General features: G+C 40.9%; 1 protein-coding gene across 1 annotated transcript in view; it reads right to left on the bottom strand.

Moving 5' to 3' along the window:
- NFATC3 (nuclear factor of activated T cells 3) overlaps nt 1-27,746 on the bottom strand; it is an 85,326-nt gene that overhangs the window by 41,888 nt on the left and 15,692 nt on the right. The window contains exon 3 of the mRNA XM_044434347.1: nt 20,064-20,226. Within this exon, the coding sequence (XP_044290282.1) occupies nt 20,064-20,226 (163 nt within the window). The remainder of the gene's footprint in view (nt 1-20,063; nt 20,227-27,746) is intronic.

Here is a 27,746-nt window from a genome sequence, read left to right as displayed (position 1 = left end):
GAGAGAGAGAGAGAGAGAGAGAGAGAGAGAGAGAGGGAGGGAGGGAGGGAGGGAGGGAGGGAGGGAGGAGGTGGTTGATCCAAGATACAATCCTTTCAAACCTGGCCTGGAGTGACTGGCATAAACTAGGCAATCCCTGACTTGTGCTGATAACGGTGGTCTAAGACAGGGGTCTTCAAACTTTTTGACCAGGGGGCCAGCTGAAAGGTGCTGGTGCTGGGCGTGGGCCGGAAAGGTGGTGCCGGTGGTGTGTGCGGGCCAGTGAGGGGGTGGGGGCGGCACATGCACTGAAGTGGGGGGGGGCACACGGCAAGATGCTGGCAGGCACACACGGGTGAGGGGAGGCGAGGCGAGGCAGTGGGGTGAGCTTGTTCTTTCTTCCCTAGAAAGAACAAGCAAGCCCAACTGATAGCAGTTTTAGAGATTTATTACAAGTTATTTGTTCTGCAGTCTTTTAAGGGGTTTTTATTAAAACAATCTCTGTTGTGACTTTTGAAGTCTCTTGATGTAAATTACTTATCATCTTAAATCATGTTTTAATTATTCTGTTAGAGCTGCTGGCAAATTTTTCAGGGTCACATTTCCTCTTTCAGGAAATGTTCGAAGCAGACAAGTGAGTGAGATGGGGATGTGCGACACAAGACAACATCACACTCACACCCACTTGTTCCACCCCCTTTTGCATCCAGCGATCCCATTCAAGACTGCTGCTTCCCCACTGATATTAGCAGACATGTGTGGGCCTCATCAGGCTAAGAACCTGTTTGTCCACAGGTGTTTTATTATAAATTGTTTTTTGTTGTTAGAAAAACAATCCACAGATTTAAGTAGAGATGAAGTATTTCAAGACCAATAAAATCAAAACAACCAAGAATCTATAGCATATGACAAATTTATGGCATTAAATTTTTAAGTTAAAATTCAAAATCTAAACTGCAAATTTGATTGGTGCTTCAAAATTAAATTCAAAAATCAGAATGGCAAAACTGTAAAACACAGCACATTTTGCACAAATATTCTTTTCACCTCTAATATGCAAGTTACATCTAACCTCTTAGTCATCACACAATCAAACCGTATTCGTATTTCCAATGTAGTCAACTACTGCAGCTACGGATACTTGATGAATCCAGAGGGGCCCCATTCCAGAATGAACCGAGATGATGTGAAGCTGCTGGACTGGTTTGCAGGTCAGAGCATAGCCCACCCCAGAACCACAACCCTGCTGCATCCTGTGACATGGTTTGAAGGGCCAACTTTAAAAAAAACATTAACAAATCTGCTAGAAGGCATAGCAGCTGCACAATGGGTTGCAATGGAATCAGAAAAGCCCCAGGGGGTATACAATCATCCAGAAATAAAAGATGGCTGCTGAAGAACACCCATAAGGAGCCCCCTCCATATGATGTCCCTAATGTTCCATTGGTCCTACAGGAATTTCTGGTTCAATTCTAACAAGCATCGTAGCTGCCACTCTCTATGGCTGCTGTAAGTTGCCAAAAAAAGCTTGTTAAGAAGAGGCAATAAGACAATTTTACAAAGTAAAACAAAGCTGCCTGTTTACTTGCTCAAGAAAGAATTCATGCGCTTAAACACAAAAACAGACTTCCTACTGTTCCTTCCTTCCTACCTCCTCCCGCTGAAACTCAGTCCATGTGGAAGCTACAGTGGTACCTTAGCTCATGAACTTAATCTGTTCCAGGACTCCGGTCCTGATCCAAATTGGTCGTGAACCAAGTTAAATTTCCCCATAAGGTTCAATGTAAATAAGGTTAATCCGTTCTGTAACCTTTTTTTTTTTTAAATCAGAAAAATATGAAGAAGTAAAATGACAAAGAACAACAAAGGTCGCGGCCATCCCCCCCCCCCCCAACCCAGAGCACGAGTGCAGCCATCTCCCCGCCCTGCAGCATGACCACAATCGCACCCCTCATCCCTGCACGTACCTGTCATCCCAGCGTGCTTGGGGGGGGGGGGGGGGGAAAAGGGCGATTTTGGGGGGGGGGGGGGGGGCCAAGGGCGGGGGGGTGTCCGTGCGGAAAAGACAGGCCAAACCAGGCCCCCCCCCCCCCCCCCCCCCTAGGATGCCCCGGCCCCCCCCCCCCCGGGGGGGGGGGGGGAGACGGCCGCAATCGCGGTCGCCTCCCAATGTGGATTTCATGACCTGAGTGAAATTTTTTATGAAATTTTTGTTCACGACCCAATTTGGTCGTGAACGGAGGCGTTCGAGAGCCAAGGAACCACTGCACATGGACTGAGTTTAACCTAATCTGTCCATTTCTAATGCATTTCATTTTAACCTGTACTAAGATTACATAGGGGAAAAGAACAATGCATTGGTGAAATGTTGGATTAGGACCAGAGATAACTAGGTTCAAATTCCCACTAAGGCAAAAAGCTCACTGAAGGGGTCCTCAGGCCAATCACTGTTTCTCAAACTAACCTACTCCACAGGACTGTTTAAGGATACTCAGGATAAAATGGGAAGAACTATGCAAGGAGAAAAGGTGATATATAAATATAATCAGCCACTCCAAAGTGTTGCAAGTATTTTCCATACACGCTTACTAAATCTTACAACTATCTGTAAGGTGGGTTGATATTTTGATATCACCTGACTGTAGGTATGGAACAGAAGCTACAAGTTTTAAGTTTACCATGGGACTTCATGGGTGAGGCTAGTGAGAAGTTTTATTAAATATGCATAATTTATTTTCACACTCAGTTTCCACTTTCATAGGATGCAATTACTATATCCTAGGAATAAGATATGACACACCACTTAACAAGGCTGCTATACTTGGCTCTCCCGCTGAAACTTCAGAAGGGCAAATCCTGATGCTAAATGAGGGTTAAGCAAGGAGGGATCCCTTCACTAAATTTAATTGCCCAAGGATTATATCGCAAAGTGATGTGGTGATGGAATTACTACATGGGAGGAAAGTCATTTGTGTGAATTGGCCCCATTAAGGCAAAAACAGGTTCTAGATTTTTCATTACTGTGATATTTTCTGAAAAATCAAACTCCAACGGCTGCTAAGGCCAAAACTTTATAATCTAAGTTATTTTAAGGAAAAGGCAATGTGTTGCACCAACAATATTGTAATTAAATTAACGACTATATAATGCAACCTGTTTATAAAACCCCATATAATAATTACTGTTTATTCTCCAGTATTTTATTATTTATATTATTTGTGAATAATTAAGACTTGAAAGGTGTCAAGAATTATCCTAGAAAAGAGATGTTTCTATGGTTTTTGATCTTCCCATCATTTTAGAATAGTGCTTCCAGAGTAGACTGATTTAAACCAAGGCAATTTGAACTACTGATTTAGGGATAAAGTTAAATCATGTTTCACATGATTTTTTTCATGTTTCTTGAACAACAGTGAACATCTGAAGACTAAACAATGTTAATTTACAAGTAGAATCAAGTATTCTTTATACTTTCATTCCTACAAGCAGGCTTTGTATCTCTTCCTCTCACTGTATCTATTTTGCATGCTGTCTTTTTTTTAACCTATAGAGGAAGTGACTTTAAAATACTTCAGCTGGTAAAACGGCATTATGAAGAGCCAGTTATCTGTTTACGGAGAGAAAATGAAGCCTCAGGAATGTTATTACGTCTGTCATATACTTTGTAAAGATCCTCAGTGCTGGGACAACTTTGTATAAGATAGACAGAGATCTGGAAGTAGGCAGTAAGAAGATTTACTGTAGTGAATGCAATTCCCAATACAGTAGATGAATAATAGGGGAGCATCTGGTTATCCTAATTTTTTTGGAGCAAATGAAGTGATTGATGTCCTGAAGTCTGAGTATTTTAGATGTAAATAAGGATACGGGTTTCCAATCTGCCTTGAAAGATCACCTAGCAGAAGGCTTCCAAGCTGCATCTAGTATGGTCTGAAGTCCCTCAGGGAGAGCAGTACCAGGGAATATTAGGGAATTAGAGAATGCTCCTCCATGCTGGGAGGGGAAGAACCTGCACATCAGGAGGACAGATCCTTCCACATTCCCAAGGGTGGTATGCAGTCCTGACAGAAGCTGCAGAAAGGTAGCCCAAAGTAAAGCAAAAATTAAACGAATTAAATGAAGATAAAAATAGATTAGATCAGCTAGAGATGTGCTTGAGAAAAGAGGTGAGCTTCCTGAGGCTACTACACTGGTGGTCAAAGAACTGGCCATGATAGGCAGGAACGTTCTGAGATATACTGGCAACAATGGTGAGAGAAAGATTTTGCCGTGCAGCTGGCGCTCCCTCCCAACAAAAGTAATCACTCCAGTTGATACTACAAACGTCTTTATTCTCAACAGTATTACAATTACGGTCACACAGGCTAGAAAGTTGTCCTCTCGTTCTAACTTAGTTCAACCTACACTGGGTTTATGAATCCTTCAGGGCAGAACACTGTGACCCCTTTCTTTGCATTGCTCAGTCAGTCTTGATTCTAGCTGCCCGTCTGTGCGTGCACCTGTGAGAACGAGCATCCCCGAAAGCCCCTTGCCCCTTTTTATCCTTGGTTCTCACATTCCAGCTCAGCAACTTGAGAGTCTGTTTTCCCATCTACTCCCAAATTGACCTCTTCTCACGCCTCTGTTTTGACTTCTCCCTGAGCCTCCTTATCTGGCTCATTCTCATTCTCATCATCTGTGCAACTGGGGAGTAAAGATTGTTCTGCTGGCACCAGAAACAGCTCTTCATCAACACTCTGGTTCTCCTGGGAAGTTTCCTCCTCTTACGTGCATGTAAGGGACTCTTCTGAGTGCGCACGCACAACAGATAGCCACCAAAACATCTTCAGCTATAGAAATTTCCTGAAGACAGGCTCCATGCAGTTGCAGAGTCCATATAGGTGATGCTCAGAAACCACAAAGAAGAACAATGGTTAAGTTTGTGAGTGCAGCAGCTGGTGACTCGAAGAATTTTCTCAGGATCACATTCTTTAAAAGTTTTTCAGATGAGAAAGGTGGAGAGCAAGTGGTAAACTTGGAAAGATTGGTGCTATGTTAGTTTCTGGTAACTGAGTTTAAGTAGTTTAGATACTTTGTAAAAATGTGCTGCATGGGTAGAAGCTGCCTTAGGTCATTCTAGAAATTGTCTAAGGACAATAAGAAAACTAGTGATGGGAATGGTGGTGCAGAGAGTCTCTGTCCCGGCACTCATCATACTGCTGCTGTCTTGAGATGAGCAGTTCTCATAATAATAGGGAGACCTATGGGAGTCTGTGGGTCTCCCACAGCATAACATAATGATGTGATGATGAAGAGGATGTCCATGAGGTTTGTCATTATCTAGAGAATCTATACGTCTTTGGATAATGGTCTCAAGGGAGTGGTACTACAGTTTCAGCAAGAAACTTTCCCTGGACTCAGCTTCCAAATATGGAGCCCAAATACTAATATTATCTGGGGAATTATGATTCTGTGTGGGTTGTAGTTTCTTAAGCATGCACATAGCCTATCATATAGGAGTTTGAGACAATGTCTATACTAAGGTGGCTATTTGGGGTTCAGTATAAGTTTCAGTTTAATGTCATGAACTCTCTTTTTCTTTTTTGGTCTTGGAGCCTGGGAGTTAGCAGGTTGTTTATTCTGGGACCTTACTGATTTGATCTGCCTCGTCTCAATTCTTGGGACCAAGGGTCCATTTTGAGCTGCTGATCCAAGGTAACAGTCAAAGTTGCTGGTTTCCACAAAGCCTGGTACTTCCAATACCAGGGATGGCCTGGAGCACTTTAAATGATGCAGGACACTAAAAGATGCTAAAAGAACTGGGCTGGTTTCTCACAGATTAATATTGTACACTACACAGAAATAAAACATATAGCCAAGGATAAATGTTCAGGGGAGTTGTGCACTGTTTCCAGACAGAACATCTAAAATACTTATAACAGATTAAACACTGTCAAATCATACAATGAATATTAAGTTATATTAAACTACTGACATGAATGCCGATCGAATGAATATGCAACCACATGCCCTTTGCGCAAAGAAAGTAAATTATACTGGTGGTTGAGTGGAGAGGAGTTAGAAGTATAATATTACAAAAAGGACCAAAATATATTTAAAATAAGTTTATATTTACTACCAGCATCTGTTCCAGACAAACATGTGCATACTTGTATGAGAGTGAATGTTATATTTGGTAAACATCATTACAGATTCCACACCATTCATCATACAGAACATTGTAAATAATGAAAAAGTTACAGCACACTCTCACTACTGACCTCTAAAAACCCTCCGCTAGTAACTGTATACTGTGACACACAACCCATTGCTTTGTGGAGGAAACTCTGCCAAGCTGTTTGTGTGTTTCTCTATCGTTTCCATAGCAAAGGTCAGTGAATGCGTAAGTTAAACTAAAGCTGGAAGGCTAAAAAGAGAAGGTCGTCACAGGATAAGCTACAATAGCTTCCCCTCTGAGACACTTCCAACTGCACCAGCATATTACTGGTGAATTTTCGGTTATATGTAAGCATGACAGAGCTGAATTTATTAACATTATGCATTTTAAGATCTTCAACCCTTCTCTGAAAAACACATCTAGAACTATGATACATACTTCCAATGAAGGGCAGAGATTGTTTAGTTCAAGGTCAAACTCTGCACCATATTGTCTGCATGAGTTGCTAAAATATTGGGGAATGATATTTTGTTCACTGATTTCTAAATTGGCAGAGCTAAGGACATTCTTTCATGCAGGTTCCCTACAGAGAACAGAACTAGCAAATACCATCAACTTCTATGCAAGAATTACCTGCTTATAAACAGAAAATGGCACCATCCAATTAGCTTTATTGTAAACAGTTTTCAATTTTGTAGTCAAAATATACAGAAATTCCCTTTCACAGCATTATGTATACCATGCTGGTACAAACATACACACACAAAGGTAGCCATAAATAAACCGCCCAATTTGCTGTCTGGTCATTCCATTAATTCCTATAATATTATTTATCCTTATGTCCAGTTGCCTTGCTTCTGACAAAAAAGCAGGTTAACTTGTCTGTCAACTGACATAATTCAGATAAGAAGCTACAAGCACAGAATGAGTGCATAGCAGACAGCTGCAAAAGAGAACATGCACATGGCAAAGCAAACTGAATAGGTTAATTCTTTAAAATAATTTCAGTCAAATCTGGATGCAGTTTTCACACAATGGTGGTTTAGCCCATGATTCATGGGGATGCACACCACTGCAAGCCACCTCTGGTTTCTTTAAGCAATTTCAAGTCAGTACAATCTATGGAGATGGGGCCCAGCTTTCTCAACATAAAGCATTTCCAACCAAACAGCTGAGATTTGGAATATGAGATAAACAGAGTATAGGGAGAGAGGAAAATGGCAGATGACTCTGCAAAGTCAAGTTTACCAAGCAAGATTAGTCAGGCAGTGACTGAGAACTAAGCTGTCTTGCATGACCGGGGGGGCGGGGGGGCAGGCGGGTGCAGAACAGGGCAGGGAGGAGAGTCAATTCCTAGACCCTGTAAGGTGGCAGTAGGCCAAACAGGCAGACCAATTATATCACATCACATGGTCCCTCTCTTTGGCCCATAATTAGCAAGCGCCACCCTGATGTCAAGTCACTCTGGGAAAAGGAAGGGAAAGGGGGCCATTTCAGTTTAGAATCAGCTCTTCACATGGACAGAAGCTACTTCCACAGATCAGAGCGACTGTTAATTTAATTTATGCAACTCATTAACAGCTCTCATAGAAAATGCCCTCTAACTCAGCAAAACCTGTTAAGCTTCAATAAAGGACAGTATTTTATAAGCTTTTCATTTTGATTTGCAAAAAAAGAAAAGTGGGGGGAAATGTGCTCACAGCACAATCCGAGGTGGCCAGTGTAACATGCAACCCCAAAGGGGTGGGTTGTTGAGCGGCTAAACAACTGAGTTGTTAACCATAGTTTGTTACTTGTTTAACAAACAGCTTTCACTGGTTTGTTAATGGTTGCTGGGTTGTCTAAACCACCCTAAACAACCATTAGTTCGGGTTCACATATTATACAATCGATGGTTAGAGGTTGTTCAGAGTATGCAGAAGTGGCTTATGTGAAGTGTCCCAGCATATCATGATAATAAGCCCCAAACTGAATTGTTGGGGCTTATTCAGTTTATGATTCCAAGCAATTCCAAGATCTTTCTTGCTTGTGGCATTGTAGAGACACATTCTTTTGCTAGGTATACTGAATTTCATTCTGTTGCTTTCAGCTTAGCACTCTAGCCTATTGAGCTCACTTTGCATTTCGTTTCAGTCTTCCAGGGTATTAGCTATCCCACCCAATTTTGTGTCATCTGCAAATATGATCAGCATTCCTTCCACCTCCTCCCAAGTCATTAATAGAAATGTTGCAGTGCAGTGGGCCCAGGTGTTAGCTGCAGTATCCTGCTCATTATCTCTCCCCAGTTTGAGAAGCTGTTCCACCTAATCCACTTTTAGCAAGTTTGCTGATCACTATGGGGCACTTTGTCAAACACAAGACATATTATGTCCACAGCAATCCTACTGTCCACAAGGTAGGTTATCCAATCAAAAAATGAGACCAGATTAGTCTGCCGTGATTTGTTCTTGATATGTCCATGCTGGCTTCTACTAATCACTACATTGTTTTCAAGGTGCTTATAGACTGACTTCTTTATTTTCTCTTCAAGAATTTTCCTAGGGAATGGTCTCAGATTGAGTGGTCCATATCGCCCAGGATCTTCCTTTTTTACCCTCTTTGAGGGTAAAATTTGAGGGTAAAAATTTTTACCCCCTTTGAGGGTAAAAATAGGGACAATTTTAGTTCTATTTCAGTCATATTCTTTATTTCTCAAAGATAATAGTGGTTCTGAGAGTTCTTCTGCCAGTTCCTTTGTTAGTCTAGGACGCATTTGATCTCATTCAAAGAAATTAGGTGCACCTTGACCATTTGCTTATCCATCTCAGACTTCAGTCCTGCGCTTTCCATTCATACTTCATTTTTGCCAGGGGTGGTGGTGGTTGCACCTGCTTTTGGGAGAAGACTGAGCCATAATAGGAATTGTGCACTTCAGCCTTTTTTGATCAATTTGCCTTCTTCAGTGAGAAGCTGAACCAGCCTTTCTTTTCTCTTTTACTCCCAAACAGCTTATTGCTTGTAGCATTTCTTGCCAGGCTCAGCTCATTCTCAGCTTTAGCCTATTTGATATGCACTTCTGGGCCAATTCTGTTCCTTTGTCGCCTTGCCTTCTCTCCACTTCAACACGTGTTTGTTTGTTTGTTTTAGGTCAACTCAAAGTCGTGTGTGAAGGCTCACTGGTTTCTTCTGTGGTCCTCTATCTTTTGTTATTTGTTGGAATTGTTTGCAATTACCTCTTTAATAGTTCCCTTAAAGAAAAAACCCGCTCGGCTTGGGCTCTTGTTTTCCTTAGGGTCACTTGCCACCAGCTTTACTTATCATTGCTCTGAGTTTATCAAAATCACCTTTTCCAAAATTCAGAGGACACTTATGGCTACACTCAGTTTTTGCTTCCTTTAAAATCAAGATTTTAAGTAAGATGTGGTCACTTTCTGCCAGAGTTCTCATACTTTCTATTTGATCCACTAAGTCACACCTATTATTTTATTATGTATTTATTTAAAATATTTATATGCTGCCTATTCCACCAACAGCATCCCTAGGTGGATCACACTACTAAAATAACACATCCTAAAACTATTGGTCAGTATTAACTCAAGGAGAGCTGGTTCTCTAGTACCTTCCCTCTATTTTCTGCACAAAAATGTTAACAGCAATGTATGGCAAGATTTCTTGGAGGAGCCACTTTTGGTAGAATTTTCTTCCCAATGGCTATTAGGGAACCTGAAGTCCGCCATTCCTGTCACATCACACTTCCTTGAAATACTGGTAATGTCTCTAACAGGATCCTTTTATACCTCGACACATGGGTACTCAAACTATGGCCTGCAGGCCAGATCCGGCCTGGCGTGCCCATTTATCCGGCCCACCTCAAAGGTTTTGGACTCGCCCAGAGAAAACGATCTCCAGGCGAGTCCAAAACCTCTGAGTTGGTGCAGGCGTTCTCAGAAACTGAGCAGACAGAGAGAGAGAGCGCTGGCACATGCCCAAATTGGAACAGCTCAACTGCGCATGCGCCAGCTCCCCCCACCCCATTGCACACATATACAGAGCAGGAATACGGAATGGGAAACAGAAGAGAGGCAGGCAGAAGAGAGAGATGAAGACAGTGAAGGCGAAGATGAAGAAACTAAAAAAGAATTGAAAGTAAGTAAAATATAACTTTTAAAATCTATTTTTAATTATGCGAGCCTAGGAACGGCCAGCCACCACCTTGCTGGGCCATGGGGCAGCCAACTGTGCTGTCTTCTCTGCACAAGCAAGCTACTGCTTTGCCACATGCCCACCCACCCGCCTCCTCGCCGGCCCCGTTGAAAAAGTTTGAGGACCCCTGCCTTGACACATTCATTTTAATAATGAATGCTCTTAGTGGGGCTACCAGATTCATCTTCCTGTATTTCTGTGCAGGGATAAATATATTTAACATAGAATACAATTCCATCTGCCTTCCTATTTTGTTTGTTTGAACATGTTATACCCTTCAATTGCTATATTCCAGCCATAGGAGTCATCCTGCCAAGTTTCAGTAATACCTATTAAGTTATATTTGCCTTCCGGTGTTAAGAGTTCAAGTTCATTCTGTTTGTTTCTCATACACTAGGCATTAGTATGCAGACACTGAAGCCTATGTGCTTTATAGCTTGGCTTCTTTCCTACATTATTGTGAAGAATATTTTGAGGTGTTACAAGAGCTCTTATCTCTGTTATGGTGCATAGGCCTCCATCAGCAGTTGCCTCATGTTAACATGTCCCTCCCCAGTAGGATTCAGTGGGGATAGTCATTGACACCAGAAGTGGCTCCTTCCCGCTGTGTATGGGTAAAACTGCACATTTGGTGCCTTAGTGAGCTCTTACTAAAATCTTCAAAAATGGACCTATTTCTGACACATGTACAGAACAGCCCAACACATGGCTCAAGAAATCTAAATGTTACAGCTCTTGCATACAGACTTGCCTGCATGTGCTTCACCCGATAGCATGACGACATCCTACATACAGCCACATTTATATTATTTGCTTTAACTGTACCCGTCTGGTACCATTTCCCCTTTTACTTGGTTATTCATGTATTTCTTCAAGTTTTGTGAAATTTATAGAATGTGAAAATGTATCAAGTCTTTAAAAGAAATTAGTAAAATGCCAGCAAGACACAGGATGGCCTTGATGAAGAAAGAGAAAAAAAAAGCATCTCCACTTTATGTTGGATCCACCCCTACCTAGCTGACCAATTCCAGATGGTGGTGCAGGGGATTGTTGCTCTGCACCATGGCAATTGTGCCATGGCGTTTGGCAGGGCTCAGTCTTACTCCCCATGCTATTTAACATATACATGAAATCGCTGGGAGAGGTTATCCAGAGGTTTGGACTTAAGTGTCATCAAGATGCAGATGACACTCAGCTCTACTTTTCCTTTTCAGGTGAGGCAGTGGCTGCTCTGGATCAGTCTCTGAACTCAGTAATGGACTGGGTAAAGACCAATAAACTGAGATTTAATCCAGATAAGACAGAAAAGATATTGGTAGGTAGATTATCTGCCCAACTGGGAAACATTCACCCCGTCTTGGATGGGGCTGCAGTCCCTCTGAAAGACAGCTTTTATAGTTTTGGAGTGCTCCTGAACCCAGAACTATCACTTGAGCCACAGGTGGGCTTCACAGTCTGAAGCACCTTTTATCAGCTCAAGCTTATTCGCCAACTATGTCCCTACCTGGACTGGAAGAGCCCTGCCAGTAATCCACACTCTGGTAGCCTCCTGACTAGATTACTGTAATGTACTCTATGTGGGGCTACCTTTGAAGATGGAATATTCAGCTGGTCAAGAAAAGGACAGCACAGCTGATAATGGGGATTGGCCCACAGCACCACATTACACTAGTCCTCCACCAGCTGCAGTGCTTACCAGTTGAGGTCCAGGCCCAATTCAAACATCTAAAGCCCTAAACAGATTGGGACCAGGTGACTTAATGGAATGCCCTTTTTCCGTATGTTGCTGACTGGACCTTTATATCTTCAATGGAGGGCCTTCCTAAGGAATGACTACTGAGGGAAATGAGGGAAGCAAGAGAAGCAATGTTCAGGGCCTTCTTTATGGTTACATGCCATCTGTGGAACTTGCTCCCCAAGGAAATTTGCCTGGCACCATCCTTGTTCTCCTTTTGGTGCCAGGTTAAAACTTTCTTATTTACCGTTTTAATAATTAACAAAAGATTGGTTTCAATACTGTTTTTATTGATGTTTTCAAGCTGTGATTGTATTATAAGTTGCATGTTATAGCCTTGCTGAGTTGCAGAGGTCCATGCATTCTGCTTTTATTGTAGTTAATGTTTTAATTCTGTTTTATACTATACACCACTCAGAAAGCCTCATGGGCTGTGGGGAAGATTATAAATGTAATAAATAAACCTCAAGTTCCCAAAAGGAAACCTAGGGAAAGGAAAGCTAACATTAAACAGCTGATACAATGTTAAACAACATCTCCATCAACTTCACATTGTTTCAAAATTCTCCAGCAAACAGACAAGGGACTTAATAATAAAGTGCTAAATAATGAAAATATACATGAGTATTAGCTTCAGAAATAACCCAACTACATGCAAGGAGAATGGAATGCAGATTAGAATGCTGGACTAAAGAATGGATAAAGAAAAGAGGTAGATGCAGGGATTACACAAAATTCGAAGATACGATTATAGGAAAGGGAAAACAAGAGAATAGGCAGATGAAAGGGATAATAAGCCGCCCTTGTGTTGTAAGCCGCCCCGAGGTTTCGGCAAGGGGCGGCATAGAAATGTAATAATAATAATAATAATAATAATAATAATAATAATAATAATAATAATAAGTAAAATTCGTAAGATTATGTTAGAAGAACAGCATCAATATGATTCACTTAAAGCAACATGGGAAACAGATTTGAAGAAGAACATCAGTAATGAAGATTGGGAAAATATTTGGATGAAGAGGATATTAAAATATATGTCAGTAAGAATATAGGAAAACTTTCATAAAATTGTATGGAAGTGGTACCAAACTCCTGTGAAGTTGAACTGTATAGATAATAAATTTGTGTTGGCAATGTGGTTCTGAAGTGGGTACATATTTTCAAATATGGTGCAAATGTGACTGTATAATGAAGTTTTGGAAAGAGGTGTTTAAAAGAGAGTAGTAAAATAATAAGTTTAAATATTGAAATATGACCTGACATCACATTAATTTCTATATTTTATAAGAAACAATAGTTTGAATAATAAAGAATTAATAACAAATTTACTAACTGCTGCAAGATTAATCATAGCTAAGAATTGGAAATTAAAATATCTGTAACATGTATCCTAGGTTCCTGGTGTTAGGGAACATAGCATTTCTAAGATTTATTTTAATTTTATGTTTAATTTTATATGCTGTATTTTAGTTGTTAAGTTTTGTTTGATTGTATTTTAGACTGGAAACTAATTTTAAAAAATTTAAGAAAATGGAATGCAATTTGCACTGAACAGAGATTTTGCCTGTGAAGCAAGTGGCAGCTTGGGAAATTCAAATCAAGATAATGGGGTAAAGCTTTTTCTTGTGTACACAACCTGATTCAAACGCCCCACTCCTTAAACACGCATAGTACTGCTTTTCATTTTTAAGAAAAATGAAGTGAGTATGTTCAAGGATCACTAGTATCACATCTAGTCTAGCCCTAAAATAAATACCAATGGAAGAGCCCTTAGAGATCACTACTGGGAGGAAAAATATGAGGAAGACCAGCCAAGAAAAACACAGAGGAAGTGGCTAATATCAAAAAAGTTGAATGATGTATCATCTCAGAAGTATAAGAATGAAGACCAAACACAACAGAAAAGTGAACAGTGTGGAAAGATAGACTTGGTGGTTGTGGCCAGAAACATCCTAGGTTCATTCTGAAGCTGAACTAAATCCATTTCATTAAGTTTTGAGCACATTTCTATCCCATCAAATCTCCAAGAAGCTTTGGCAGTTTACACTGAATTATCTTGGACAGCAGTCAGTAAGATGTGATCACTAACATAAATTATGTTGTGCTACCATAAACATCTCCTAAGGAAGGCAACACTGATAGGCTCAGCTGGCACAATTACATTCACCAGAAAACTAACACTGTTAGCATTGCACTAGAGGTCCCCTATGCTAACACAACATACATAAACAGTGGTATGCCAAATCCAGCATCAACAGCCATGTGCTTGTGTACACTAGTTGCTGGGAAACATGAGCAAGAGGCTGCTATTGAACTCATGCCTTTCTAGTCCTACTGGACTAGATGGAACTTTCATCTGATCCAGGATGCTGGCTCGTACATTCTTAATTTATGATAGCACTCATATCTTATCAATACTGCCACTTGTTTTAGTCTCACAACACTCGATGAGGTCAATTATATAGAACAGGAACATGAGTAGGAACAGTGAGCCTCATGACTGATATTTCTTAATCCTTTAAGGTATGAATATTTCATTATTACACTCTCCCACCACTATTCCTAGTTTGCAGACATTTGCTTGAAGAAACTTATTTCAAGAATATGATTGTAAATAACTTGGCGCTATAATTCTGCTCTGTAAAAAGCTCTGTTTGCAGTGCTTAGGTTTCTATGAATCTTGTATCACATCATAACATTTCACGGGCGCTAATAGCCATTTATGAAAGCATAAAATCCTTGTAAACTGTCAGCTAATGCAAAGTTAGTTCAATAATCCCAGCTGTACATACACTACACTGCTGGCAAGGAGCTCAAAGAGGTTGTTTTTGAAGACTGCACCCCTTGAAAAACCATAGGAAGAGCACGGATAGCCAACTGCACTTTTGAAAGAGAAGAGGCAATAACTCAGTTTGGACACATTAATGCACACTTGAAAGAGGAGCGAATGGTATAACTGGTCTATGGCAAGTCTTCTCATAACAGCAACACTGCTCTAAAATCCAGCTCACGGAACGAGGAAAGGGGAAGACATGTTGTGCCCAGTATGTACTGACGAACAAGAATGAAAATCAGCCTTGGACTGATCAGGAGTTGCCTAATTTGTATAAGCCACTGATCATCAACCACCTTGCCCTTCACAAGAGGATACTGAGAAGAAGCTACCCAGATTGAGCAGCTGGCTCTTAATGGAGAAGAATTTATGTAATTCTTCATCCTTGTGACATGCTCTGGGAAGAGTAGGGTAAAATGGCTTTTAATTAATTAATTAAATTATTTTATTTGGGATATTTCTAGGCCGTCCAATCACAATGAGTCTCTGGATGGCTCACAACATTATTGCCACCCATTCACATCAATTTTAGCCAAGAATAGATAATATACAGTTCAATAGAAGTTAGTGAAACAGTTTTAAGAAAGCAATACAGACATGTACACAAATGGGATGTGAGGCAGATCAGAAAACAAACTCAAAACAAGAAAATACAATAGTGTAGCAAAATGAAATTCAAAACCAAATAAAGCAAAAGTAAAAACCTAGTCCACACTCATGTCAGGCACCAGATTAGGCTTTTACACGAAATGTGGGAGCACCAACTGCTAATGATTGGCCTCCTTTGGGGGTGGTAGTCCTGTGCAAACCATAACTGGTTCACATTCAGAGGCATCTAAACTGGATGACAGAAACAGCTGGCGGCATGAACCCTAGAAGCCACTGCACCTTGCACACATTAGTCCTGGCTTCTAGCTGGAACCCTCAGGCCAATCCAATTAGTGTCTCTGTTCTGTCTGGAGGGAGGTACGCCTGGGCATTAACAGAGTCCAGTCTGGCACCAATGTAAAGGATCAGCTGGGAAGGAAAAAGCACAGATTTTTCAAAAGTTAATGCAGGGCCCCCAGTCTTTCCAAGAGGCAACATGTATTGTGGATGGAAAGTGTTAGGCCCTCTAGGAATCAGACAGTTAGGAGCCAGATGTCCAAGTAAGGAAATACTTGAATCCCTTGAAGTAAAAGGTCACCAATAAGCATTTAGTGAACACTTGGGGGACCATCGAAAGGTTGGAAGGGAGCATGTAGAATTCAAAAGCTTCAGAAGTGTAGCTGTAGAACTGTTGCGTCTATAGTTCAGATGGACAGAAATGTGAAAATAATCATCCACTGGGTCAACTGAGGTGAACCAATCCCTCTGGCATAGCAAAAGCAGAAGGGTTTGCAGTGTGATCATGCGGAACTTCTTGTGAGGGGTAAAGAAGTTCATACCTTGCAGGTCCAGGATGGGAAAGAGGCCTGCTGTAAAGTAGCAGGAGTGAAAAAACATAGTTGAGACTGGATGGTGGAATAGCTTGGATTGCTCCCTTCAAGAGAAGTGTAGCTATCTCATCTGTTAGAGCAGGAGAGGGAGATGAAGAGATCAGTTCATATGAAAGGCCAAGAACCAATTCTCAGAGTGGTCTCAAAGGAGATAGTGGTGGTGGGCTCATTGGAATGTGATATTTCAACTTCTGAGAAGGAGAGGGGAGTCATCCATTCCACTTGCACCATCAAACCTAATGGTGGAGTGAAGGTTTGAACCACAGGTGGAGGCAGCACAGGAACCAACAATGAGGCTGGCACAGGGTCCATTGTTAAGACTGTTGGCAGAAGAGGCTAACAGTTCCATGCTGAAGGCAGAGTCAGCAAATGGTTTCTAGCCTGTCTTTCGGGCTTCTCTTTGCCTTTCATGACTGCCATTTTGCTGCCACCTTTGGATTCCATTTTCTGGCTCTTCCTGGGCCTCTTTTTAGGCCTTTCCTCAGCCTCTGAATGCCCAGACATGGATGATGCAGCTGGTAGAATCCCAGAAGCCACTGATGATGGGCGAGAGACCGGAATTGCATTCCGGTAGAGTCAAAGCTACCATTTTGGCTATGGTAAGGGAATGAATCCACATCTCATGCTTAAGACTGCTGGTGAGGTTTTTTCTCGTTTGCCAGGTGAAGGCTTGGCAATGTGGGCAAGTATCTACCCTGTTAATCTTCACCCAAGCAGAAGAGACTGAGCGAGTGTCTGTCTGTGGAGGGCATTTTTGTACCACAGCACACCCATTTCCAGCACACTGCCTTCAGAGCCGCAACTGCACTAGGAACAGAATGAAGTGGAGGCACCCAAAACAGCAGTCAGAAAAGAACTGGAGAACATGGTGGGAGTTCCACCTTTATAAACTATGGGACCGGGGGGGGGGGGCTCACACCAAAATGCTTAGCTGGGAAAATCTTCCCAACAGCAGGCCACACCCAAGTGCAGAGCCCTATGTGTGAAGCACAGAGACCATGAAGAAGAAAGGTCAAAGGGAAGAGCCACAATTTCCAAGCACAGCCTTTAGAATCTGCCATGCAAGTAGATGTGCAGCTGCACCAACACAATATCTTTAACACTCAGCCTAGATAAACCTATCCAGAAGAATGTCATGGCTGATTATATCAAAAGCTACTGCAAGGTTCAAGAGAATAATCAGGGTCACAATCACCCTGTCCCTCAGACTGAGCTTCATTCTAAAGGCAACCTCTGAAATTACTAACAAATATCAAATTCTAATTGCTGCCAAATTTGTAAGAGAAGGGGGACTCAAGCTTTCTCCATAGGTAGGCAAAATGGAAAGCATATAAAATATCATTTGGTACCCTTTCCAGGAACTTGGGCAGCACCAGCTTACCTTGAACCAGTATGAGCTGCACAAAAGGTAGGGCAAAGTCCAGGTGGTAGGACTCTGTATTAAAATGTTCCTATCCAAGTGCAAACTGAAGGAGAAAAACTCTACTTTGCATGTTTCAAATGGAATGAAGGGTTCCAGAAAAATACTTTGAACAGTGAGAAACATTCAAAATTAATTGGACCTACGCTAAAGAAGCCTGTTACTACCCAACTCTAAAGGAAATCATTGTAGGGCTCAAAAATGTAGCACACTGCACAAAGGAGACAGTCCTTGATACTTTCACCTGCTAAGAAGAGGCAGCTGGCTGTGCCAACGCAGCATTCATACGCGTACTTGCTAGGGAAGAGGCTGCACCAAATATAATGCATAGGATAGCAGTGTGAGCCTTGAATGAACAGGTGTGGCACATTATATCTGATCTCATGTCTGCATATCAATCATACAGAATCACTTACATTTTTCCATTTACCTAAGCTGCTCGATGGACATGTTCAACTTTGGATCCTCCAAACATTTAGGCTGACAGGTCACATTACCCCTCATCATAGGTTATGCTGGCTGAGTCAGTTGTGGCTTCCAAGTGTTTTCTCTTATAGTTTAACTACCCCAAGTCTAAGCATTATACAGTGTGCACCTGTACTAAAGAGTTAGCATAATTCCTATGTTTTCATGGCAATACTGTGCATTGCAGACATATTCTTTTCTCTCTGAATTTCCTATTTTTGTTTGTTAAAACCTAGAACAGAAATAGGTTTAATTTATATTGATGTCACTTGATATAAGCTAGATACTAAATGCTGGGAAGGTGCAAGTTGTAGCACTAAAATAAACAAAAACAAACTAGCTCTTATTGGTTGCACATGTATTCTCTCCTACGTTAGGCTTTGGGGAAAGTACCTTTAGCAGCAGTTACAATTGGTAAGTCTTGGGGAAGTCTCTAGTAGCTTTATGTATCTGGATCCTGCAATGTCTGTCCATTCTTCCTGGCAAAGCAGATCCATTAGTTTGGATGGGAACTGACGGGGAACAGCAACTTGCAAATTTTGCCACAGATTCTTAATTGAATTAAGGTCTGGTCTTGGATTGGACTATTCTAAGACATTCCCAGATGTATTTAATCATGTGGTCATGGGGCACTGGAATTTGTGACACTGTTGCATACAAGTAGACTCCATTACTTCCAGTGCACCACTTCTGGAGGCAGTGTTTTAGCCACATCATGGCAAAAGGGGTGAATTCCATGAAACCAGCAAGCACTAGTTTGTTTTTGTTTACTGAACTCTTGTGCTTATTTTCTATCTTTGCATCCTATGAACATCAAGTGGAAATAGTGCCAATTCAGTCTATTTCAATTCCTCAATAAAATATGGAAAAGTCAAAGGGGACTGAATACCTCTGCAAGACACTACATGAACATCCACTGAGGGATCAAATGTTAAAATCAGAAAATTAAACAATGTTGTTACATTAGATATAGCTTATAGCACAATCTACAAACATCAGAGTCATCTCATATGCTACATTTTTGCTCTGAGAAATACACCTTGTATAACATACATGTACAGCCCAAGTGCAAATCAATAAATATCCACATAAAATTCAGTGTGTGTGTGTGTGTTTTGAAAAGTCAGAAGCAATGAAAAGGCATCTCCATCTTTTACTGCATAGCTGATCTCATGATCAAGTTATCACATCATGGTAGATGAAGAATAACCTAATACAAAGTATTTTATTCATTTATTTTATTAATTTCTTTTACATATATAAAATATGGTCAACAAGCAGAAAATATTCTAACTTGATTGCTCTTTCCCTAGAAAGTGTAGCAAAACAAGCACCTCTTGCCTTGTTATCTATCACATTTCTGGAGACAACAAAAATCAGTATTGTATCAAGGTGAACTATTTCTAATCTTTCACATTTCTAGGCTCATCTGCACTCCCAAAGTGATGTAATTCAGAGACAGCAAAACAAGCTCAAGTCCCATCTGATTTGAATGAGCCACATGCACATAGGTCATGCGTTTCTCTTAAATAACAGAAACAACTAGTAATTATCTAGACGCTGGGTGTATAGGAGTCAATTTCATCGTCCAACTTCCAAAAGTAGCTGTGCGGCTAGAAAGATGAATGCAAAAATTACACATGCAGCCTCAGTAATGTTGCCTATCCACACCTGGATCACTTACTGGCACAGGGGTGATACAAAGTATTCAGTTAATATTATCCTCATTAAAAAATCCTTCTATCACAGTGTTCAACAAATTTCATGAAAAATGGTAGTTCAGAGAAAAGACTTGAACCAGTGTTTCTTACCTTCACTACAGGATGCCCACCAGTAGATGCTTTTACTGCCCCTCTACTCCCTTCAGTTTCATAATGTGCTCTATGGTGAGTTTTTGGTTGTACTTCAATTTTCAGTTCACACTGTCCATATTGAGCTGGCAAAGGCCAGTCTAAAGGAGGCAATGAAGATGTGCTAAAAGTAAGAAGTACAGAGATTTCAGTATTTCACAAATTTTTGTCTTGCACTTTCAACTTGCAACAATTCTGAAAGCAACAAACAATACAAATATAGTAACAAAAATGCAAACACACAACAGCACAACAGTTCACAAAAAGGAAATGCAAAAGGAAATGAGAGCACAACCAGCTCCAGACAAGGAAAAAAACACTGAATATTACACATAAATTGCCACCCTGTTGGATATCATTTGCATTTGGAGAGAGACCGCTGCTTGCAAATGACAACTATAAGCATGACAGATTTCACTGTGTGCAGATATGGGATAAGTTGCATAATTTAAAGAAATTGCAAAACTGCAAAATGTAATTGGCAAGACCAACTCTTACCAAAACCTCTAGATGCTTTGGTCCAGCATACCACAGGGAGTGCTTCTGTTTTTCCTTTAAGAAATATGGCAAATAACTTCTTCCACAAGTCTCACTTCTTGTTGTAGCTCATAAGAAAGGAAGGAGTATCTTTTTCATTGCCGCATGCATCTGTGGGGAACTTTTCCCTCTCAAAATAAGATTTAAGGCCAGCACTACAATCATTCCAGAGGAATCTAATATGCATTGTAGTATTGTTATGCTTTAAGCATGTTTTAAACACAACATTTATGATATCAGCAGCTACACAGGGATTAGTATAGGACAGATTTATTTATTATAAATAAATCCGTCCTATGCAGCGTAGGGCCACAAGGTTGGTGGCCGGTTTGCAGGGGATGCCGTATGAGGCAAGACAGAGGGAACTGGGTCTCTTCAGCCTGGAGAAGAGGAGACTCAGAGGGGACCTGTTGGCGACATACAGGTATGGGAGGGGGTGTCACACGGAGGTGGGTAGAGACCTGTTCTCCCCTGCAGAGGAGGGCAGGACGCATTCCAGTGGAGCAAAGTTCAGGGAGCCAAGGTTCCATTTGGATGCCAGGAAGCACTTCCTGACAGTCAGGACCCCGAGGGTGTGGAATGGGCTTCCACAGGAGGTCATTGAGGCCCCATCGGTGTGGGTGTTCAAGAATAGGCTGGACATGCATCTGGTGGGCATGCCGTGTGCGGAGCCGGCTGGTGCCGGAGGTCAGACTAGATGGCCCAGAAGACCCCTTCTGACTCACTCTGTTACTATGTTTCTATTATAAATAAGGATTAATTGACAAGGCAGGATTTAGTTTTGTTACCAAAACAAGACAGAAGCCTAACTGGATCAAAGTAACACTAGATTTTAAAAAATGACCAACACTCTAGGTAAAATTTTTTAAAGTTATGTGCTATTATATATTCTTATTAAATAATGCTAACAGTAAAAATTCTCTTAGCCTAAAATTGCTTATTCAATGAAATATTAGCCTACAAAACTAATAGAAATACTGAAGGATGTTTTCCCCCAGCAAACATCTATATTATTCAAGAACAGTTGTCACTACTAGGCTAGAAGAGCTCAGATTTCTCAAGTCGTGAAAAGACTCCTGCTTGTAATAAAGGTAATGACAAAGTCTTCCACCAGAGTATAAGCAAATGCTTGTAAATCATCATCTACTGAATCTGGGCAAAACTTAATTTTTTCTCACTAGACATTAGGCTAAGTCTAGGACAACTATCCCCTTTGTAGGCATCTGAATTACTTAAATTCATCATCCAAAATTAAGTGCTGCCTACCTGACTTGATGCAATCATTGCAGAGCTTTGCTAATTTAAAAGTGCAAAAGCTACATGACTTTCGACATTATCAACAGATGAAGCTAAGCTACCATCCACATTTTTCCATATTTGCAAAAGATGAAAGAAAAATCAAGTAGTATGCAAACATCCTTCATAATTTGTAGGATTTTAAAATTTTTATGCCGAGATACACCGGGTTTTAATATTTTTATTGTATAACTTTGTTTTTGCTGTAAGTCACCCCGAGGATTTCCCTTTGTTGCGATAGGGATGGCATAAAAATGTTTTAAATAATAATAAAATAATAATAATGTTAAAACTGTATTCACACAAGCTGAAAGGTCAGGGGAATGCACGTATAAGAGAAATCCTATAAAATGAGGCATTATGATCAATCTTCACAGAAATCCTGAGGGTTCATATTAGAAAAATCACCTACTTAAAAACTCTCTCTTAACAGGGTAGGCAAGAAACTAGTGAACCAATTAAACACTAGAAACAATATAGCATTGCTGTATGTACTTTACTAGATAAGCTGTAATTGATTGAACACTTTTACTGCTGCTGCTTTTCCTCCTCTATAACATTAGAAGCAATGAGATTCCCTGTGAACTACAAAAGAACCAGAAGTGTCAATATTAGTCACTATAAGAAACAAGTAGAAGTTGGGGACAAAGGCAAAAAGCATCCACGCTAACCATGTATTTTTATGCAACCAAGCACCCATCAAAGGGAAGATGCAGATTTGCAACACAACCATTTGAAAAATGACAGGCTTAGTATTTCTCACTTCCCTTACTAAGAAGAGTCTGGGTCCTCCAAGAGCAGACGCCCAGCTCTGACATCAGAGCGTTTTTCCAAGGTGGGAGCTGGAACTCCAAACAAACATATGCCCCCTCCCCAAATATCAGGAAGCCATGTGACTGTATCCTAAGTTATAACAAGCTTCACTTCCAATTAATAACAAAATAAGCTGCTTGCCTGGCCACAGAGCAATTATCAGTGAGCAGCAGCTGTGGCTGAGCTGACTGAAGGAACACCAGAGCAAAGAGAGTATTGTAAAAGTATTGCAGCAAGCATGCACACTGGTGTCCAGAAAGTGGAACAGTCAACCACAAAACTCTTTGCAGTCTTGGGCAGTAACATTGAGCAACTGGGCTTCCTGCTCCAAGGATGTTATTATCAAACACTAAAAGAGTTTTTGCATACTTGTTAAACCGAAACTCTTGACAATTAGCCTGTTAGAATAAGAGAGCAGTATCAACTGCCCAAACTATATTCACAAACATCTAATGCCATTTTCAATGGCTTTCTTAATCTATTCCATTCCTTTGAGACTTTACACTACGCTATTTAAAATAATCACATTAATAAGAATTAAATCAAACCAAGTTAAGTTTTGCCTATATGGGGAGTTAAACCTAAGAGCTTCACTCAAGGTATGTTTGGATGCTCCAATAACCAACCAACCATTAATTTGCTTTAATTCCTCTCCAACATGGTGCCCCCTGTATGTTTCAGATAACAATTCCTATCAGCCCCAGCAGACTTGAAAAGAGGTCAAGGGTGATGGGGGGATAATCAAAAATATATGGAACACACCAGTTTGGGGAAGGTTTGCAGGATGACATATAAGAATCATCTTTCTTTTGAACTTACTAAACCAATTCTACTTCCATGGGAATCTAGGAAAATGTAAATAATCGTGGTATCAGGATTAGATGCCAGAGCTTAATGGCATGAATGTTTATTTAAATTTGGGGTGTAAGGATATTTGCCACTGCTCAACAACTGAAAATTAAAAGCTAGAACAACACACATAAAACCTCTGCATACAAGTGTTTTAACTTCTTCAACTTATCTGTAGTTTAAAAGATCCATTAAGTGTATGTGAACTTTGTATTGTGTATTTTCTTATACACAAGGACTTCAAAAGTACCTGCTTATGTGGACAATTATCCCCAGGTCAACAAGCTTATTTGAAGGCTACATTTACTTAATGCAGCCTGATGAATTTATATAGGCTGTTACAGAAGAGAATAGAGCTGAGATTTTGTTCTTGTTGTTCAGCTTTGTTTCTATACAGGCAGTAATGAATAGCATTGAATGATTATGAGGATTAAAATATCCTTGAACTGCTAATTCAAAATCAGAGTTAATCTTGAAAAAGCTTTCCAAGTTCAAACTTTTGGCTAGAAACCAGATGTTAAGTATTAATACCCAACTCCCTGTACTGCACTGATAAAAGGGGAAAACCTGGTAGACATTACTTATAGCACTCCCCTTTTTCTATCCTGTAAATCAAGAAGAAAAGGATTTAGCCTGACATACCTAAAGTGAACTTTCTAAATTTGCAGAAAGTAAAAGGGAAGAGAACTCCTAATAGTTTTCCCTGCCTCTCAAGTGGACAGAGCAGAAAAACTGAGAACACTGAAGCCTGTGTTAGCATACTCAAGAGGAACTGCAACATGCAAGACCAATTCTACTGTGTCCAGTATCTATTAATACGTACATTTCATCAGCTCTCCCAAAGGAAAGTCTTGAACCCATAATACAAAGATAACAATAAACAGAAAGCAAACAGTCCAGAGCCTGCATGCCCTAAAATTTGGAGTACATAATCCACAACGCTGATTTTCAAAAGTTCCTGGATCCTATGGTGCAGGCATAGGATTGACACCACCACCATGAACAAAAATTAAAACATTTATTCAAAGAGGAAACCTACAGCCTTCAGGCAGTATCTGGGGTGGAGGACAGGATACAGTGGATACTCAGATCTAAAGTCAGAAACAGAGCTTCAACCTCAGAGCTAGGAATCCCTGCCCCTTTCCTACCCCTCTGCCTCATACTGGCTGCTTCTCTGTGATTAGGAACTCAATGTCAGACAGTGTGAAATGGATTAGTCTGGTGGTTGAGTGGGGAGGATACAAATGCCTTTGTATACTGGTCTCCCCTGTATCTTTTTCCTCCCCTTCTAGATTGCTCCTGCAAAGAATGCAATGTGGATAGAGCAGGAAGGCAAAGGTCACTTCTGCCATTCCTCCTGTTCTTCACTGGATTACTGTCAGTCTCCAAGTTAAAGGCTTAGGGTCATCAGGATAGGACTGTACTCTAAGTGTAATTATTTACAAAACAGAGTAATTCTTCAAACAGCATGGGAATGCTTAAAGTTGGTTAAATGTTTTTTCTTCCCATCCTAACAGGTAACAGGTTCCTCCACAGCGAAGTAAGCTTTCAAAGGCTTTCCTTCAAATCAGATTTCCCTAACCTCTAGTCTAAACAATTACTTAGAAACAGGAAAAGGTGCTGTTAGCAGTGTGCAATGCTGGGAATTACACCACAGGATTCCATAGCACTTCCATTTCAGTAAATCAAAGTGGATTGCAGCTGCGTATTTTATAAGAATAAAAAATCTAAACACTTTTATTCATATTTCATCATTTGCATGAATTTGTGCCAATTTGAAGGAGAGGAAAATGGTGTTATGATTTTAATATTTTAATTGAAGATTTGCATAAGAGCACGTGACCTTAACTTTGCTATATAGCCCTGCAGAGTCATATTCACCTCTTGTAAATATCATTGCTGGTTTTATGCTTTCCACACACTATTTCCTTTAGGCCAGAAGAACCCTATTCCATACCTGTCAAAAAAATTTGTTGATTTCATCCTCCACTTCAGGTGAAGAAGGGGGAACCTCATGCTTCAGCTGGGCTAAAGGAAACAATGTGTGGAGAGCAAGAAGCAACAAGGATGTGTACAAAAGGGGACTTGTAGCACAACAGGAGGACTTGTAATCATGCACCCTTGCGCAATATCACCAATAACTTTATTTTTTTTTAAATTATGACACCACTGAAACAAATTTCAGGACCCCCCTCCCAAACTGAGCAGATTGCCAACTCACTACAGACTGAATTGATGCTGGTGGGGAAGAAACGGGTGTACTGGAAAAAATTAGCTGAGTTTTTACCCTCACTAACAGAATTCTCTTAAATTGCTGGATGCTGTATACTAGCCTCCTTTTGCCTCCAGCTCTTTCTACTTCTGGTTTTTAGCATGATTTGGGGACTACATGCTGAAGTTTCCTCTGGGAAGACATAAAATAAGAACCTAAAATGTATTCTGAACCATTTGGATCGCTCATAAATATGTTGTCAGTTGCAATGTCATGCCCAAACCATCACAACCCCATGGACAACATTCCTCCAGGCCATGGGTCCTCAACCGACAGCTCGCGGGACGGATCCAGCCCGCCATGGCCATCCATCCAGCCCACGCTGCTGTTCGCCGCACGCACCCAGCTTGCTGTGCAGGCAGGGAGGTGGTGGCTTGCTCACCTGGAGATGGTCTCCGAGCAAGCAAGCTGCCGCCGCCTGCCTCCCATACCTGCACTTGCAGGTGGGGAGGTGGTGGCTTGCTCGCTCGGAGATGGTTTTGGACTCACTGGCAGATCTACGAGCAAGTGAGCCACCGGTGCGCGCACCCGATGCCGCCTCGCGAGCGCCTGACGGCACCTCACTGGCTCGCGACGGTCACCGCAGCCTTTCAACTGGCCCCCTATTGAAAAGGTTTGAGACCGCTGCTCCAGGCTCTCCTGTCCTCCACCATCCCTCAGAGTCCACCCAAGCTCACATCCACTGCCCCAGTGACTCCATCCAGCCACCTCATCCTCTGCCATTCCCTTCTCCTTTTGCCGTAAATTGTTCCCAGCATCAGGGTCTTCTCCAATGAGTTGTTCCTTGTCATTAGGTGGCCAAAGTATTTGAGCTTCATTCATAAATTATAATATTTGTAAAATTAAAATTAAAAGTAGTGCATTAAAACAACAATTATATATTTACTGAGTTTACTTCTATTTTAATGATAATTTTATGAACAAACCAAGTAACACATAATATATTTTATATTTGTAACATAACAAAATGACTTTAGACCTGTAAAAAGCACTAAAAAGGGAATATTTTCACTGTATTTTAAAAGTGAAGTATGCATCACTTCAACCATACCAAAATTAAATTCCCAACAGACCTAAGAAAAGTTGAAAAGAGAAACAATTCATTTTAGAATCATTCAAAAGTGCAGTGAATATAGAACGTTTACAGGAACTTACTTATTTACCCAACCCCCTGCAAACATTGAGATACAACAAGGGCCCTCTTCTAAGTGCCCCCACCAAACAACATGAGGTGAGTGGCTAAAAGACAGGGACTTTTCACTTGTAACGTTGCATTTGTGGAATGCTCTTCCTAAACAGATTCACCTTGCACCTATGCTGTGATCTCTGACCTTTTCAGACTCCTTGGACTAATGCTATAAATCAGTGTACTGGAACAGATGAAATATCAGGAACTGAGCAACCATCCAAAGGGAAATACAGTAACACCCAGGACAGTAAGGAATAAGTGTGTCAAGCACCACATGCCACCAGTGGGTAGGGCTGCACGAAAAAGTGGGCAGGGCCACAGACCGCACCTGAGTGTATGGTTCAGCCCACTTTGTTGATTGCGTAACCTCCCTTGTGGCCTGGGGGAATGCCGTTGTTATACTATATCTTGGTATCAGCAATGTTTTTGACAACATGCCCAATGACACTATGATCAGAAAACTAGCCATAAGTGAGCTAGATGGAACTATCAGGTAGATCCATAGTTGGCTGCAGAATCCAGACAGGGGAGAGCTAACAAGTGGAGCACCACAGGGTTCAGCCCTGGGATTATACTCTTTGACATTTTCAGGAATGACTTGGATGAAGAGGTGCAAGAAATGCTTGTCAAATTTGCAGATAATACGGAAGGAATGGGACAGCTAATCCCCTGTAAGAGAGGAAAATTT

This window comes from Varanus komodoensis, unplaced genomic scaffold (genome assembly GCF_004798865.1).
Source record: "Varanus komodoensis strain SLA01 unplaced genomic scaffold, ASM479886v1 scaffold27, whole genome shotgun sequence".
NCBI lineage: Eukaryota > Metazoa > Chordata > Lepidosauria > Squamata > Varanidae > Varanus > Varanus komodoensis.
Note: the sequence above shows the minus strand (reverse complement) of the source record. Positions and strands in the feature narration are given on the sequence as shown.